At 38.5% G+C, this 16,485-nt stretch overlaps 1 protein-coding gene across 1 annotated transcript in view; it reads left to right on the plus strand.

The window, feature by feature from the left end:
* The window catches only part of STT3B (STT3 oligosaccharyltransferase complex catalytic subunit B), a 51,536-nt gene extending 37,165 nt beyond the window's left edge, over nucleotides 1-14,371 (plus strand). Inside the window, exons 8-16 of the mRNA XM_058830691.1 lie at nucleotides 1,416-1,464; nucleotides 2,972-3,126; nucleotides 4,772-4,983; nucleotides 5,074-5,261; nucleotides 5,771-5,942; nucleotides 8,291-8,464; nucleotides 9,425-9,538; nucleotides 10,525-10,737; nucleotides 12,714-14,371. Of these exons, the coding sequence (XP_058686674.1) occupies nucleotides 1,416-1,464; nucleotides 2,972-3,126; nucleotides 4,772-4,983; nucleotides 5,074-5,261; nucleotides 5,771-5,942; nucleotides 8,291-8,464; nucleotides 9,425-9,538; nucleotides 10,525-10,737; nucleotides 12,714-12,794 (1,358 nt within the window). The 3' untranslated portion in view covers nucleotides 12,795-14,371. The remainder of the gene's footprint in view (nucleotides 1-1,415; nucleotides 1,465-2,971; nucleotides 3,127-4,771; nucleotides 4,984-5,073; nucleotides 5,262-5,770; nucleotides 5,943-8,290; nucleotides 8,465-9,424; nucleotides 9,539-10,524; nucleotides 10,738-12,713) is intronic.
* The last annotated feature ends 2,114 nt before the right edge of the window (nucleotides 14,372-16,485 follow it).

Here is a 16,485-nt window from a genome sequence, read left to right on the forward strand (position 1 = left end):
AATGAGCTTCAGGGTTTGGACTGAAGTCCTGCCTGACACAAGGCATGTCAGCCACTCTTTTCAATTTAGCACTGTTCCTTTTGGCCTCTGGGATATTTTTACTTTCTGTGAGCCACCATCTGGACCCTGATCCACTGTGTACTACCTTGAGCTTATCAGGACAGCCAGTTTTCAACCAGTAAAATGGTCCATTTGTCCTGTCCATTCTTCTTCAGCTATAAATGAGCAATGAGGGAAACATTTATCAATGTATTTCAGGAGGCTGTGTTCCATGGTCATTTCAGCAGCTCAGGTTACTGCCCTGTAGATTCCCTCATATAACTTCCCACCTTGCCTAGAGGTGCAGCAGTAGCCAGGCACCAGGCACCCTTATCACCCAGGTGAAGATGGTGTGTACCTCTCATGTTGGCCAACTCTTCCAGCACCCTCAGGTGAAGGCTGTCTACATCCAGAGAAAATCACAGCCAGTAGTTCCCTTTGTGCTGACAGCTCCTTTTTCATGAGTGTGCAGTGGATTGGGAGCGATGTTTTCAACTGAAGACAGAAGAGAAAAATATGTCTCAGAACATTAACCACCATATTTAAATGTATCTAAATATTTAGATACGAAACTAAACCCTTCAATCAGATTATACTAGTTTTGAATGTAAGATAGAGGGAAGACTTACTGAGTTGTGCACAAAACTTGGGTAATAATGAAAGGATTTAACCTTCCCTTATTTCTCCTTGTCTAAATCTGACTTCAGGAGGCGCTGAAACAGTTGCAAAGAAAGTGGAAATAAAAATTTTAAAATCACCGAATAACTTCTAATAATAATTTGTCTTTCATTAATCATTATACTGTTTCTTTTCATCTTATCATATTTGACTTACCTAAAAGCTCTGTTTTGTAAAATAATATGTAAAGCTTATCAGCATGTCTAATAGCAGCTTTTATATACCATGCCACAAGTAGATTCACCCAGAGAGAAATAAGAGGAAACCAGCGTTTCATGTAGTGTTTGTGTTCTTGCTATATTGTTCCCAGTTTCCTCCTCTGACATTTCAGAAAAATGAAATACTTTCTTGTCAATTATGTTTTCTCATATTCCTTCACAGAGTATAGTTTGCTATCTGTCATATTATTTGAGAAATATTTAATATTGCATTGCTTTGACTTTTGGAGCTGTGCGTGTCTTGATACTCAGATTGTACTTAACAAGTACAATGTGATCCTGTAAGTGTGTTCTAAAACCAGCTTGCTTCATGGTTGGTAGATTTTATAGCCTGCCTAATGCAGTAGGTATGGTTCACATATATTACAACTTCAATGAAAATTTCTTTGGGTTTGTGTTAAAACTTGAGGGAGTAGGAAAATTATTGCATTTAAAAACCTAGGCAGCAAAAAGGTTTTTCTTCCTCTTTCTCTTTTTCAGGTTATATTGCTCCTTGGAGTGGCAGATTTTATTCATTGTGGGACACTGGGTAAGTAAGGGTATAAGATTTAGATATCGGTAGCATTTTACTGAAAACTAATAATCATTCACTCTCCTCATCCCCAAATCCATTTAGTATTTTAGTCAAGGAGAATCAGTTCTCTAAAAAAGCATTTGTAGTAGTTGTTTCATGATCTTTACAACCATTTCACTAATTTGTCTATGAAATTTCTTGCTTCTTTGAAAGTCTTTGAATATGTAGTGTTATGTTTTTTCTATATGAAACTGTAGTATGTCAGCATAAAATAACTGAAAGTTCTTCCAACACTTCAGTACACATTTAAAAATCACTAAGAGCCTTAGACTGTTTTCACTGTGCAACATTGCACAAAATCACAAAAATGTTACACATATGATCTTGCATGTTGCCTCTGTATTACGTTCATACATCTATTTTGTATATACAGATGTCTACTTTGAACAATTGTTCTATTAATGTCTGTTTTCACAGGTAAAAATCTTGTTAATCTTCTTTTTAGTAAACCTTTGAAAATACTATGTTGGATTCTTTAGTCAGCCCAGAGAAAAGAAATTAAATGGAAAGTGAAAGTATTTTAAAGTGAAATTCTGTTGGTAGATTTTTTTTTTTTAAGATTTGAAGCAAGTATAGAAAAACTTCAAACTTTGTGCAGTTCAGACTCTTTTTTTTTTTCAGGCTCCAAAATCCAGCTCGTACAGGATTCTGTCTCAGCTCTATAATAAATGTAGTAGAACAGATGTCCCATAAAGAAGCCTCAGATTTACTTGAGGAATATATAGATGTTGTTCTTTGCCTGTCTGTATATATATAGAAATAGATATAGATATATATATATATCTACACACAAAGCATCAAACTTTTGAGGGCTTGTCTACATTAGAAAAACATATTGTGTTAAAACACAGAACACAGTTTTGAATGAGAACTAGATCTCAGTGAAGAAAAGGACATATGCTTGATACCTCACCATTCAATCATGGTAGCACCCTAGATTAGGTCCATATGTATAGTTGTCTGTAATATAGAGCACAGTTTTGTCCTTGTCTGCACTGAGTGTTTGACATGTTGTTTAGATGACGTGTGTTTGCAAGTGTAGACAAGGCCTGATTTTTTTTCAGCATCTGAAAGAATGTGTATGCATCAGTAACTGATCTGGTATTTAATACTGTAACTTTCTTTACTAAGTTACGGTGCTTCCATAGCTGTGTGTTTTCATTTTGGTGAATTTGGCTTCATATTTAGCTGTAAACAAATGAAGCATCCATAATTTTCATTGTCTTAATTAGTATGGAAATAATTATTGTTTTAAATAACTGTACACCAAATGTTTCTTAGATACAGTAAGGTCTGGAGACTTCTTTGGTATAAGAGTTTCATGAGATTTCTGCTGATTAGGGCATTTGCCATTTAAAATTGAAATGCTTCCTTTGAGATGAATTTCAGAATTCCTAATGTTTACAAGTTTTAATAATTTTATCTTTTCAAAATAATTTGAACTGAATTTTTTTTAAAAAAGGTATGCGAAAATTCACATCCCGATCATTGCCTCTGTGTCTGAGCATCAGCCTACAACATGGGTTTCCTTCTTTTTTGATCTGCATATTCTCGTGTGTACTTTCCCAGCAGGGCTGTGGTTCTGTATCAAAAACATCAATGATGAAAGAGTCTTTGGTAAGAGAAAATATTTTTAAGTTATTTTGAAAAATTTTGCCTTCAACTTGATTTTACTTTGGTTTTGTTTGCTCAAAGCTGATATGTGGCTTCTTCTTAAATATGGTTTAAAAGTGATGTATTTAAAGGTGATTATTAAGAGTTTCCTGCACCCAGCAGTCTTTAAAACAGTCTATAGAGGTGCAGAGGTGGCTGAAATGGTGATGGAGTGTAGTCCCAGGAGGTGGGATGCAGTCATTTGTTGTGTTCAGTTCTGCCGCTGGAGTTGCATGTTCTAGCAGGATATGGTTCCACAGTACAAGTCAGCCAGGAGAACAGCTCAGTGCAAAGGCAGGGTCCCCCTACTCTGGGTGTCTGGCACTCATCCCATCCCCAATGATTCAAAATACCTTTGCTTCCCAGGTTTTCTGCTATTATAGTGAACACAATCTCTTGCTTTGGAACAAGTGCTAGATAAGGCACAAGCCAGAATGGAGGTACAGGGTCTCCCTATGTCAGTGACAACTTATTTTTTTGTACAAAGCTGTATTATGAAAACCAGCTTCTGATTTTGAATGAGGCTTGTAAGCAGTTGTAACCCATATGGAGGAGTGAAAATCACTCAGGTCTTGGACTTTTACAGGGACAGGAGGCTCCAGGCTAATTTAGCTGCCTTTTAGGCTACCTAAGATGTGTATGGGCAGTAGGAATGTTTACTCTGAGGTAGTCTGTGCTGTGTGCCTTACAGTGAATGAGTGTCAAGACCAGTGCTGGGCAGCTTGCTTTCAGCCTCCTACTGAAGGGTGCTCCTTCCATTTAACACAGCATAAATAGACCTATGAGTGAGGATGCAGAGCCATACTCCCTCACCACAGTGTAGGAAATATTTACATGATGTAATCTGATAGATCAGTGTCCCTTGATCTCCGTGGCAAACCTTTCACAAGAGGATATTGTTCAACTGTAGCAGACAAGGAGTCTACCACAAGGAAACCACTATTGGATATTCCCACTTAGTGTATACAGGATTGATTGGGTTTTTTTCCCTTCCAATAAATGTGTTCTTAATGTTTTGTAGTATTCTGAAAATCTTGGTTTATGTTTTGTGGAAGACAAAGTGGAGGTAATACTGTTCAGGAATAGGGTTCACAATATCATGTTATTTATCTGTATAGAATTATAATGTAGACAAGCCCCCAATTTGTCCACAGGTACCTCTAACTGAAATCAGAATTTAATGTTTACATGAAATTGTAACACTTCCTTTTGCTTTTTCAGTTCTAATGACTTGTTTGGTCTAGAGCTGACTTTTTTAATCAAATGAAGTTACCTGTAATTCCAGTAGTATTGTTGATGTGTAACATTAAATTTCACTAATAATATATCTTTTGACCCATTACTAATGAATATTAAAAATGGGGTTGTGTTATTGTTAACAGCTGTCAGAATGAATTTCAGGAAGGGTTTGAGGCTTCAAAGGGATAAGCATTAATTCAGCCGTATGTCTGTAAATTGAAAAGCAATGAAATGCAAGATGCACACTCAAGCCTTTATACACACAGCTGCTCAACCCACTTCCAGAAGCAGTTTTATGGAGTGCATGTACGTGTGCAGTCAGAGTGACTATTATTTTCTAAGTGTCACCATTAGATGTGTTTCCTTGCAGTTGCTCTGTATGCAATCAGCGCTGTTTACTTTGCTGGAGTGATGGTTCGCCTGATGCTCACTTTGACTCCAGTGGTCTGTATGCTGTCAGCAATTGCTTTCTCCAATGTCTTTGAGCGTTATTTGGGTGATGATATGAAGAGGGAAAATCCACCAATAGAAGACAGCAGTGATGAGGATGACAAAAGGAATCCTGGCAACCTGTATGATAAGGTGAAGGGAGAAAGCAAGAGTTAGAAAACTTGGGTTCCAATCTCAAGGATGATAGAAGTTGCCATAACAGATACATTTGTGTTTGTTTAGGCAGGCAAAGTGAGGAAACATGTGTCTGAGCAGGAAAAAACAGAAGAAGGGCTGGGTCCCAATATCAAAAACATTGTGACTATGCTGATGCTGATGTTGTTGATGATGTTTGCTGTTCACTGTACTTGGGTAACCAGCAATGCATACTCCAGCCCCAGCGTGGTTCTCGCCTCCTATAACCATGATGGGTAAGTAAGGTCTACAGTCTGAAGTGATTGAAGGACAAAAAGCCTTTTTAACTGCCATTGCATTAGTAATTTGCTTTACATTCTTTAAATCACTCCTTATTATATAAAGGAATTGTGACCTGAATAAAAAATTATTCATACTCTAATTTTCAAAAAGATACAACATTTTCTGAAATATTTAATGAAATATATAAAAATAATCCTACCTAAAGCAAATAAAAATTATGGTTAAAAAGCCCCCTTGGAGTCAACTGTGAAAACTTGTTTAAGAATATATATTTGACTGAAAATGCATTTAGTCATGTCTTCAAAAGCAGTTGTGTCTTCAAAAGCAGTTCAGCTTCTTGACATTCAGCTGTCAGAGAGTTCAAACTTACAACTCCCTCAAAGGGAGCTGAACTCATAAGAGAACCCAGATTCACAATTATTTGTAAACCCAGACTTACCATGGTGAAGTTAATTTGTTGGTAGTTTCTGTACAGGTGCAAATAAAATGAACTGTTTTCCAGCACTCGGAACATCCTGGATGACTTCAGAGAAGCCTATTACTGGCTCAGACAGAACACAGACGAGCATGCCAGAGTGATGTCGTGGTGGGATTATGGGTATCAGATAGCAGGAATGGCCAACCGGACAACCCTGGTTGATAACAACACTTGGAACAACAGCCACATCGCCTTGGTAAGGCTGGCAGTTTTCTGTGGAGCAGAAACACCAAAATGTTTACACTGCAGTGCAGTATGAAGTTGCAGATATCTCTTAGGGTGATTGATATTAAGGAGAGATTGCATAGAGGGAGAAACACAAACATGGAAGGAACATACTTTTTTCATTTGTTAAAACTCAAGTACAGGGATCAATTTTGGTTAAGAGTTTTCATTTTGTTTACTTGAAGCTTCCAAAACTTCACTTCCGCTTAAGTTTCTCTTCTTTTCTTTGGGGGAGGATAGACAAAACCTAAAGTAACCATTCCCCTTGGGATTATTGCTGTAACAGCTGGTACCTCTGCATTACTGGCCTATCAAAATAAGGATCTTTGCATTTCAGCAGTGTCACTGCTGAGTGGATTTTTGAATGGCATTTGAAAACTAATCACATGACTTGACAAATTTTCAGGCATCAGGGAACTCACAGGAAGTGACTGTTTATCTAGCTGTGGAAGTGTAGCAGACTGAATGCAATTTTGTCTTCTCAAATTTGTAGATAGACAAAATGTCTGCACCTTTAATTGCTTTCACTTCTGAAGGATAAGTTTAAGCTTTGTACATGTGCTTAAGGCAGGGTGTTAGCATTGCCTGCAGTTACAGGGCACCGCATCAGGCAACTTGTGCTGTGCAATGACTCATCATCAATCACATTTCTTCCCAGAATGTTTTGCTACAAGGGCAGAATGGGGGAAGGGCTCAAGAAATTAGGATAGTTTGTGTTCTTTCTGTCTTGTGTCAGTATACAGAGCACAGCTGTTGGACCAGATCTGCCAAAAAGCAGTGTACAAAGCCAACAAATTAATGAAGCTGTGCTTTGAGCAGAGTCCCCCAAAAAAATGTGTATTGGGGGAAGAGGGATCACACATCCACACTTCTTACAGGGCAGGAAACTCACATTCAGCTAGAAGCAAGCTTGGGAAATTGTACTGATGGTGTGTCAGTCTAATGTCAGTCAACATGCGTTGCCACGTACTCTGAGGCGCTTATAATTTGGTTATGGACCTGACAGCATTGGTGTGTTTTAATGGACACTCAGCTCTGATATCTGTGTGCCTCCCTCTGCTACAAGAGGTAGAAATGCACATACTGCATCCAAACTCACAGTTTCTACCCAGACAAAAGGTGCATCTTGTGAATAGAGACTTGGAAGTCTTCTGTGTTGCCTAAGGACAGTAACCATACACATTGCAGCAGTTTGCAATAATGGTTTTCAATAAGGAATTCTCTTAAGTACAACTGCTGCATTGTCAAGTTACATTTTGGAATGAAGACACCATAAAGGGGGACACATCAGTAAATGTGTGTTGTGGCCAATACCTGCACTTGTGCTGTAAATGAGGCATAGCCTGGAGATGTGTCCACATGATTTTCTCCTGCACAGAGATGGAAATCTGGCAAATAACCTCACATTAATTAGGATAATGGCCAAGAAGCTGAGGTTCTTGGTCTTTTGACAGCTTGCTGCTTAAGCTTAGTGTTCTCCAATTACATTCTTAGCTGAATGTCACCATGTCAGATGCAATATTATGTATATTGCAGTTACTCCCTTAGACTACAGCGATACCTTACTATGCCTTATGTACAAGAGCTTCAAGAGCAAACAAAACTGCTGAACTGTATGCCAGTTGCTGACCAAATTCTTTTAAGTGTGGGAAGTGACCAGGATACAAGAGGTGATGGATACAGCTCTGAGAAGTTTTATTCTGGCATTTTCTTTGTGTAGATATACCTTGAATTCAGTGCTGAGGGTGCCTGTATGCTACTTAGTGCAATGCACACTGGCTGCTTCATTAATGAAGGACAGAGCTTTAGGGAAAAAAATCAATTTCAAATAATTTCAGATAATTTTTACATGTTGGGCTGTGTCTAAAGCTTTGAAAATAATTTGTAATTAGATATTTTCTGCAACACTTAAGCTTTGGGTAATACAGTTATGACTTGAAAAAGATGTAGGTGTCCCAAAAGGAAAACCCTTGCTGCTACATTTCATACTCAAAACACTCGTTTCAACAGGCAGCATTCCTCTTACAGAGGAGAAAATAGTTTAGGTTAGGCTTTTGAGTTTCTAAATATTCACAACAAGTTTTCTTTATCTAGAATGAAAATGTTTGCTTTGGTTGACAAGTAGGTATTAGAGAATCACAGAACCACAGGCTGGAAGGGAACACAGTGGGTCACACCTGGTCCAACATCCCTGCTCAAGCAGGATATCCCTAGAGCACATGGCACAGGATTCCGGGGCATTGGTCTGGCTGTATTGATCTGTGGAGCTGTTCAATAGGCAGCTATTCAAAAATTAAAGGTATTTTTGCAATGATACAGGTGGGAAAGGCAATGTCATCAAATGAGTCTGCAGCATACGAGATCATGAGAAGCCTGGATGTGGATTATGTCTTGATTATTTTTGGTGGTGTGATTGGCTACTCTGGTGATGATATTAATAAGTTCTTGTGGATGGTGAGAATAGCAGAGGGGGAACATCCCAAAGATATACGGGTAAGTGGAATCTCTACTTTTTGGTTTCTAAAAAAACTCTTTTCTTTTTATTATCACTTGTCTGGGAGTGGTCACTACACTGGAGGGAGATTACTACTTTATTGCTATTTTATTTAAAACATGTGCCAGGGTTGTTTTTCTAGATCAGTAGGAGTGCAGTGGCTTGTAGCCCAGTTTCTTTCAATGCTTTTGATTCTGAAAGCCTCAAAAGCTTTTCACGTTTTTGCATGATACTAAAAGTAGGATTTTTTTCTGTAATTCTTGTCTGTATGTCTCTCTGTGCATCATCACATGCTTGAAAAAAGCAGGCGCATTCAGACTGTTTAAATATTACAAATTTCTTCAAACTCTGTAATAGTAGGAGACGAGTGAAAGTGTTAATATTGACTCATGTAGAGTTTAAGCTGTTCAAACACCTCTGAGATTGCAGAAGTCTGTAGTAATATTTTCTTAAGCCTAACAAAAACTCCTAGATATTGAGCACAGGCTTAAGGGAGTAGCCCATGTGCACACTTTCATCTTGTACTTGAGATGAAAATGGCAGAATTTTTTTGTTTAAACACGGAGGAAGTTTACAGTGACCCTGTAGATCTGGTGTATTAACAATACAGTGTTTGTCACCTTTCTAAAGAATAGAGGCCCAACTAAATTTTACAGTTTGAGGTAACTCTTCCAGAACCACTTAGAATGATGTGACAAAACTTTTAACAGCACAAAAGTACAGATTTAGGAAAACTGGTCCATTGGGGTCTCAGTTACAAGCAGGTAATTTGCAACTATTTCACCTTTAATGAGCACTATCTCTTTCATTGTAAGGTTACCTTAAATTAGCTTTGAAACTGTAATAGCCAGTTGAGATTCTTAGGGGTCTTGGGAGGGGGTGGGGGGAGGAATGAGACAGTCCCTTAAGATTTTAGTTTGCATTGACTCTTTGTCTTTTCTTTTCTTTTCTTTTAAAAGGAAAGTGATTACTTTACCCCTCAGGGAGAATTCCGGGTAGACAAGGCAGGCTCTCCAACTTTGCTGAACTGCCTCATGTATAAAATGTCCTATTACAGATTTGGAGAGATGCAGGTTAGTGCTACAGCTTCTTAACTGAAATGTGAGAAAACAAATACCATTTTGATGTATTTTCTATCTTTTAAATTAAGCATTGCTTGTAGTAGCAGAATCTGCAGTAAGAGTGAGCTTTACAAATTAAAACACATCCAGTCATGGTCTGCTGTTTATAACCTTTAGCAAAAAGCATTTCTGCTGTTAACCCACACTTGTACTTGATTTTCTGGTGTCCTTCACATTGCCCCAAATGAGTGTCTTGATTGCATTGTGCTGTGTGCTCACTAAAGCATCAAGTGTGACATTGCGGAGAGCTTTAGATTTGTTTGTTGTAATAGCAACACACAAGTGGAACAATTGACTGTTTAATGTCTGTCAGAAACTACGTGATTTCCATCCAAGTCACATCAGTGTATAAAACAACACTTACTACACTGTATAATAAGGGCAGCAGTTGTCACTCTCCTTTGGGAGTACCAAACTCATGGATGGAGCTAAACCTGCTTGGCTTTTGCCTTTTTTTCCTTTGTTGCCCTCACCAGGGGCCCTTCCTTCTGATGTATTAGCACAAGAGTCTCGTTTTCAGTGGATTTTACTTGTAACACAGTGGGGCCAAATTTAACTGAGAATTGTGAACTACTTCTGGATCGGATGGAAAACCGTGGAAATGCAAATTGTTGCAGTATAGGCAAGAGGACAAAGCTCTGCTGAAAAACCACCACAGGCTGCTGCATCTCAGACTGTTCTTTGAGTTGTTTCATCTCTGAATGCAGACAGGGTAGTTTTGCTGAGACATTAAGTACTGTCTCCTGTGACAGCTGTAGGAATAAGAATGAATTTGTCCCTTAGGATCTCAAAGGTTTTTCTGTGGAGTAGTAACCGATGCAAGAGAAGTGTTCCCTTTGACTTGGGCCAGTAGAAGGCATTGTCTTATAGTATGAAGTTTCACAGTTTGCAGTGATTGGGTTTTGTCTCAAACTAACATGCAACTTTAATTTTTATAGCTGGATTTTCGGACACCCCCAGGATTCGACCGTACACGCAATGCGGAGATAGGCAACAAAGACATTAAATTTAAACATCTGGAGGAAGCCTTTACCTCAGAGCATTGGCTTGTTAGAATATACAAGGTCAAACAACTAGACAACAGAGAGACACTGGATCATAAACCTAGAGTAACCAACATTGTACCGAAACAGAAGTATTTGTCAAAGAAGGTGGGTTCCCAGTGAAGTAACTGAAAGGGGTCAGGAGTTTATTTTTAACACTCAATCACATAGCTGGTGAATTATATATTTCCACTAGCCAGAATGTTATGGATACTGTTCATGTTAGTGTCCAATCTCAGACCTGCCTGCTGGTAATAATTGTTAATTTACTGTCTGCTTAACTTAAAAGCATGTGAAGACACAAGGCTAGATTTTTTTTAGGCAGAATGCTAACTGGACATAGAGTGTGTCACTGGCTGTTACAACTCTTAAGTCTTCATGTAACTGGAAGTATAATCTCTAAAGTACATCAATTCATGTTTCAGTAACTATGGCTCACTAAGTAAATGTGGAAGTTGCTTTCTGACTTTGTTTGAAAGTAGTGATGCCTAGAAGTTTACAAATGGCAATTTTGTATTAAATAAATTAAATATGAAACTTTTGTTGATGGAACTTTAGTGTCTGTCTGCTTACTGCTTGAAGCCATCTTCACGGTTTTAAAGTGTTTGTTGTGCTGCCCTCCTTCAGCCTATTAAGAAAGACCTCTGTTCCCAGGGGAGTTGGGGAGACTGTTAGCAGCCCCCTCCTACACAACATCTGTTTTCTATATTCAAATAGATGTTGCAAAAGGAACTCCAGAATCCTGTCTAACAAACTTGTATAGGCAGTAGACTTACTTTGTGTCATGGAAATACAAGAACGTTCTCTGCAAGTAGAGAATGTTAAATGTAAAGATGCTTATTTCTGTGATTTGATGGGAAGTATATAAAATAAGGCATTTGGGAGTTGCCACTGAAGCAAGACATCTTCAAATGATAAGCTTTATTGTGCCTGTCATACACTTAAAACTGTAACTTTTGATCTTAAGTAACAAGCAAGGCTCTATTTATCTATGATAGGTGCACTGACCCCACTTGAGCCTTGGATGTGTAGATTCTCTGTCTAGAAGCTGATGCAGTTTCTGGCGCATCACCAAGTGCTGCAGTGCAAACAGGCTCTACTTTCCAATAAGAAATCAGAGAACCAGTGGGGAGAGCATGGGGCAGGTGTCCAAACTAGGATTTCTTAAATACATTCCAAGGCGCTCCTTAGCAGCCAAAGATTTTCAGCGGTTGCTTCCCTACTGCAAATTCAGCCCATCTCCTATCATGTTAGGAATTACATTGCTCAAGTTCAGAGATACAATATGTGTCTGAATATTACATATTAGTTTGTATCTATCTCACTTTATTATAATCATGTTGTTGGTGTCATGTTGACTAAATGCAATTTTTTAAAATAATGATAGACCCTGCTGGTAAGCACAGCAAAGTGCAGTAAGGGAGGGAGCAGCTGTCTCCTGGCAGGTGTGTTGAATGTACAATTCTACCTGCCACAAATTATGTACACAAATTTGAAGTTAATTTTACCTATGACCAAGACTAATGTTCCCCCCATTACTACCATAAAAAAAAAAAAAACATCTAAAACATGCTGATAAAGGAATCTGCAGGAAGTGCTAACTAAGCACCTACAGACCAACAGCAGAGTTTAGAAGACTAAAACGGGATTATTCAGTTTTTTCCTTTTATAAAATGCTGGTTTGAGCAAATACTTCTGCCTAACTTTTAAGAGAATCAAATATTGCATCTTTTGCACTAGGGTGTTTCCAAACAAAACTAACACTTACACCAGTTGTGCTCTTTGGGCGTATTAGAGTTTTATCATGTTGGTTAATTATTAATTCTGCCTCAGCACATGCTTTGAAAAGAATTTTACAGATCTGGTAGACAGGGTTACAAAAGCACATCCTGGGCAAAAGCAACTGTTGGGTAGTAATTAACAATCCCAACACTGAAAATAATAACTGGATAATGTCAACTTGAGGGTTTAGCATTTAAGCTCTTTAAAAATCAATCTAAAGCTCAGGCACTGAATGCACATCGTTAAACCGCGGTCAAAACTAAATCATTAACTAATACCTGTTATTCTGTTTTTCTTTTTAGACCTCCAAAAGGAAGCGTGGCTACATTAAGAATAAACTAATTTTAAAGAAAGGCAAGAGACCCAACAGGAAGACAGTTTAAACACACTGTTCTGATTGCTAATACGAAGCAGTTGTCCTTGAGATAACCAGTCTTTGCCTTTAGCTCAAATCATGTTTCACAGCAACATGAGGGTACAGAACCATCATTGGTCCAGATTATTGTACAAAATTTTCAGGCAATGTCTGATTAAAAATATTGGCTTATTGAGAACAGCTGTTTTAGATTTGTAATGTGAAGCAAGACAGAGCTGCTATCCAAGTCTAGCAGCATTTTTTTTATTGGTACATATTATCCTTCAAATCTGTTGAAAATTTGGACTGACTTTACCAAAGAACCCTGTAATTTGGTCCCTTGGCACATGCATTACTTGTCAATCTTTTCTGGAGAACACTGTTCAGCTGAATAGCAGCAGTATGAAAACTGGAATGGTGACATCTGAAAATGACTCTTTTTCAACAAGAAAGAGGTGGCAGAGCTCTCTCAAATTCAACTTTCAAAACAAGTTACTCCCATGATTTTTTTTCAGTGGTTTCTTTCTATGTCCTTTCACTCTTGCTGCAGTCTGGTTTTGAGCTGGAGTGTAAGAAGCAAAGCTGCAGTTTTCACAAGAGGTGACAGGACAGATTAATTGGACAAGCTGCTTTTGTTCAACACGGGATTGCAGTATTGCTGCCTTACACTGTCATTTCACAAGGTAGACAAGGCAAATCTTGCACACTGTAGATACAAGGGCTAAATTTGTAAACCTCCTGAAAGATCTGAAACGACAGTAATGAATGCTGTAACAACATACAACTGAGCACCATGGAGCTGCTAGTGCTTAAGAACAGAAATTAAACTATTTTAGGTGAATGTTTACATTGGTAAAGCAAGTATAGCCTGGTTATTGGGGAAAAGAAGGTTGACAGGTATACAAAACCCCTTTTCTATGGCTATCAGAGGTAGAAGATTTGCAAACCTTTTCAGCCCTCACTGCCTTTCTGGCGAGGGTGGAAGTGTTCCTGGAAATCTGTTTCTCTGCATTTTTATTTAGAGTGCTTAAATCAATTGAAGAAATTCCTGCTCTAGTGCTATTTGCTTTGTCTGTCTTTTATACTGGTTTCGGTTTGTTGTTTTTTTTAAGTGGTGGAAACTGTCAGATTAAATGCACTAAAATATAAATGGAGACTGAACGTGTTCACTTTCCAGCTGTAAGGAAACTTTATACAGACAAAGTTTTTCTTTAATTAAAATGAAAGGGTTTTTTTGCAGTTTGTTTTCCTGCCACAGGTTGTAACTTTTTATAGAAACAAAACTTGCATCAATAACTTGATGTAAAATGCAGAATAGTATGTACCTTTCATGAAGAAAATGTAAATTTACAGTGTTCTGTGAGAATGTTACTGCTGACTTCTTTCCCAAGGTGTAGAATATTTTTTTGATTTATGAACTCATTTTTGACTCCAGTGGTTTATACAGACCAATACTACAGCTGCAACATTTTCACAAAGGTAATTAAATCTGGATTTCTGGCCCCTGTCGTTTGGAGATTTCATTTTATTTTGTTGCTTTAAAGCTCAATGCAGACCAGTTGTCAACTGTAGGGGAAAATAAAGTTAATTCAAGTTTTGTGTTAAGGCTCTTGTGTCAGTTTTGTTGTGATCAACTTGAAAACATGTTGCTTGCAGTCCTAGTCATTAAGTGACATCAGAATTCTATATTGCAAATCTTCTAACTTCACCAAGCTGCTGTAGTGAAGGCACAGCATCTTCTTAAAATCCCTCCAGCTTAAACTAAGCCAAATCTAGGGCTTCTGCTGTGATGAAATGAAGGTGGCTGTCGTATTTCCAGGGAAGAGCTGCCTTCCACCACTCACATTGCAGCAACTCCTTCCAGCATCTGGAGCTCCTCAAGCTGCTACAGCTTCTCATCCACCAGCAGCAGGGCTAATTGATTATGTGATGCAGGATTTCTAGTGTCATGTTGCTTCCAAGCCAATCTGCATCCTGCCTATGGATAAGAAATAAGGGGTCTAACATTTGGAAGAACACCTGAAAAGGCAGCAGGACAGAGGCTGCCAGTCAGTCTGTGGCTTGGCAGTAACTCAGCCTTGTTTTTTTAAAAGAGAAAATATAAGGTTGCCCTCGCCTCTTCAGGTACTTTTACAGTTGGACAGACTGTTTTCAGCCTTAGGTGATGGTGTTCACTTTAACAGCAGAAACAAGTGAATCTGAGGCATGTGAAACAAAAATAAGCCAACTGCAGGGATCCCAGCCAGCCTGGGCCTAAAAGTTACCTACTACTTACCTGAGTTTTGTTTTTTTTCTTAAATCTAACATGACTTCAAGGACTCTGCCAATGTTCTGCAGTTAAAATGAAATAAAAAGCTCAGAGTCATTGAGGCATCAACTTAGAAAAAGCAACATTACATTAAGAGGAACTGGCAATGTCTCACCTTCCTTGGTTCCTCAGGAATCTGCATACCGTGTAGGTTTATAGCTGGATCCTGGAATCAAACAACTAAATAACTCCTGCCTCCTCTTTGGGAGAACTGAACAGCCCTTCTACCAGCAAAGACTTATCAGCATCTTCCCTCTTTATCACACACCTCCCAGACTAGTTTATTTCCTTGGCTTCAGCCGTCCTTTTTCCTTTTGTTCACCCACGTCAAATTTTGAAGCATAATTGCCAAAAAACTGTATAAAAAAAAAATAAAAACCCAAACCAAAAAAACCCCACTAAAACCAAACAAAACAGAAGACACATGAACCAGGCTCAGGACAGCAGTTACTAAGGAACTAAAGCTGCAAGTGACTAGAACTCAGTACTTCATGGGTTCTGTATCTCTTAATTGTTACTGGTGCAAGCAGTGAGGCAGACACTGCTGTTGGTAATCACAGAAGAAATATTTTGACTTGCACAAGTAATTTCGTAACAAGGAGAAAAGTCATTAATTATCTTGATAGATTCACTCTTAAAAAAAGCAGCTGAATGCTTTGACAGAGCCCTTGGTACACACCAGTCTCATCATGAGTAGAAACTGAAAAAAAATCTTATCTGGCTGTGACTAAAACACCCTCACATCTTTAACCCAAGTGGATAAACTGCTCAAAGACGAGGCCTTGAATCGATGCCATGGAAGGCAAGGAACAGGACTGGGTAGTGCCTCCTGCCCTGTTTACAGGCAGTGTCTTTTTCCGTTTTGCATAAAAACAGTGTTCCAGCAAGATTGTTTCCAGCACAGTGGAGGAATGTTTAAAGAAAACCAGAAGGGCATTACCTAACACTTGAAAAATGCTCACCACCATCTGTGTGATTCCTCTAAGAGCATTTTTACTCCTCATGCAAGTGTCCAATGCTGCAATAATGCGGAGTTTTGTGTTTTAAGAGGTTCTAATCAGGAATTTCTGTTGATGATAAAGATTAAATGAAACAGGATTTTCAGAAGCAAGCACCTTTACCTATTTCCTTTTTACTTGCCAAAATGAAGCAAATGTTTCCCAGCCTTTCCTAAAGCTGTTATTGCTGCCCAGCCCCATTTTCCCTGGGTAGAGCTATCCAATTTAAACAAAAAACTTACCTCCAGAGTGTCTGGGAGAATAAGCAGGGTGGGAAAACCCCACACCAAACCTGGATTAACCTGGCAAATCACTTCCATGGGAACCACACTCAGGTGTCATACACAGCTCCTGGACAGTCAGTGACTGACACCACTGAACTAAGGCTTCCATGGAAAGAGAAATGGCATCCC

This window comes from Poecile atricapillus, chromosome 2, assembly GCF_030490865.1.
Source record: "Poecile atricapillus isolate bPoeAtr1 chromosome 2, bPoeAtr1.hap1, whole genome shotgun sequence".
Classification (NCBI taxonomy): domain Eukaryota; kingdom Metazoa; phylum Chordata; class Aves; order Passeriformes; family Paridae; genus Poecile; species Poecile atricapillus.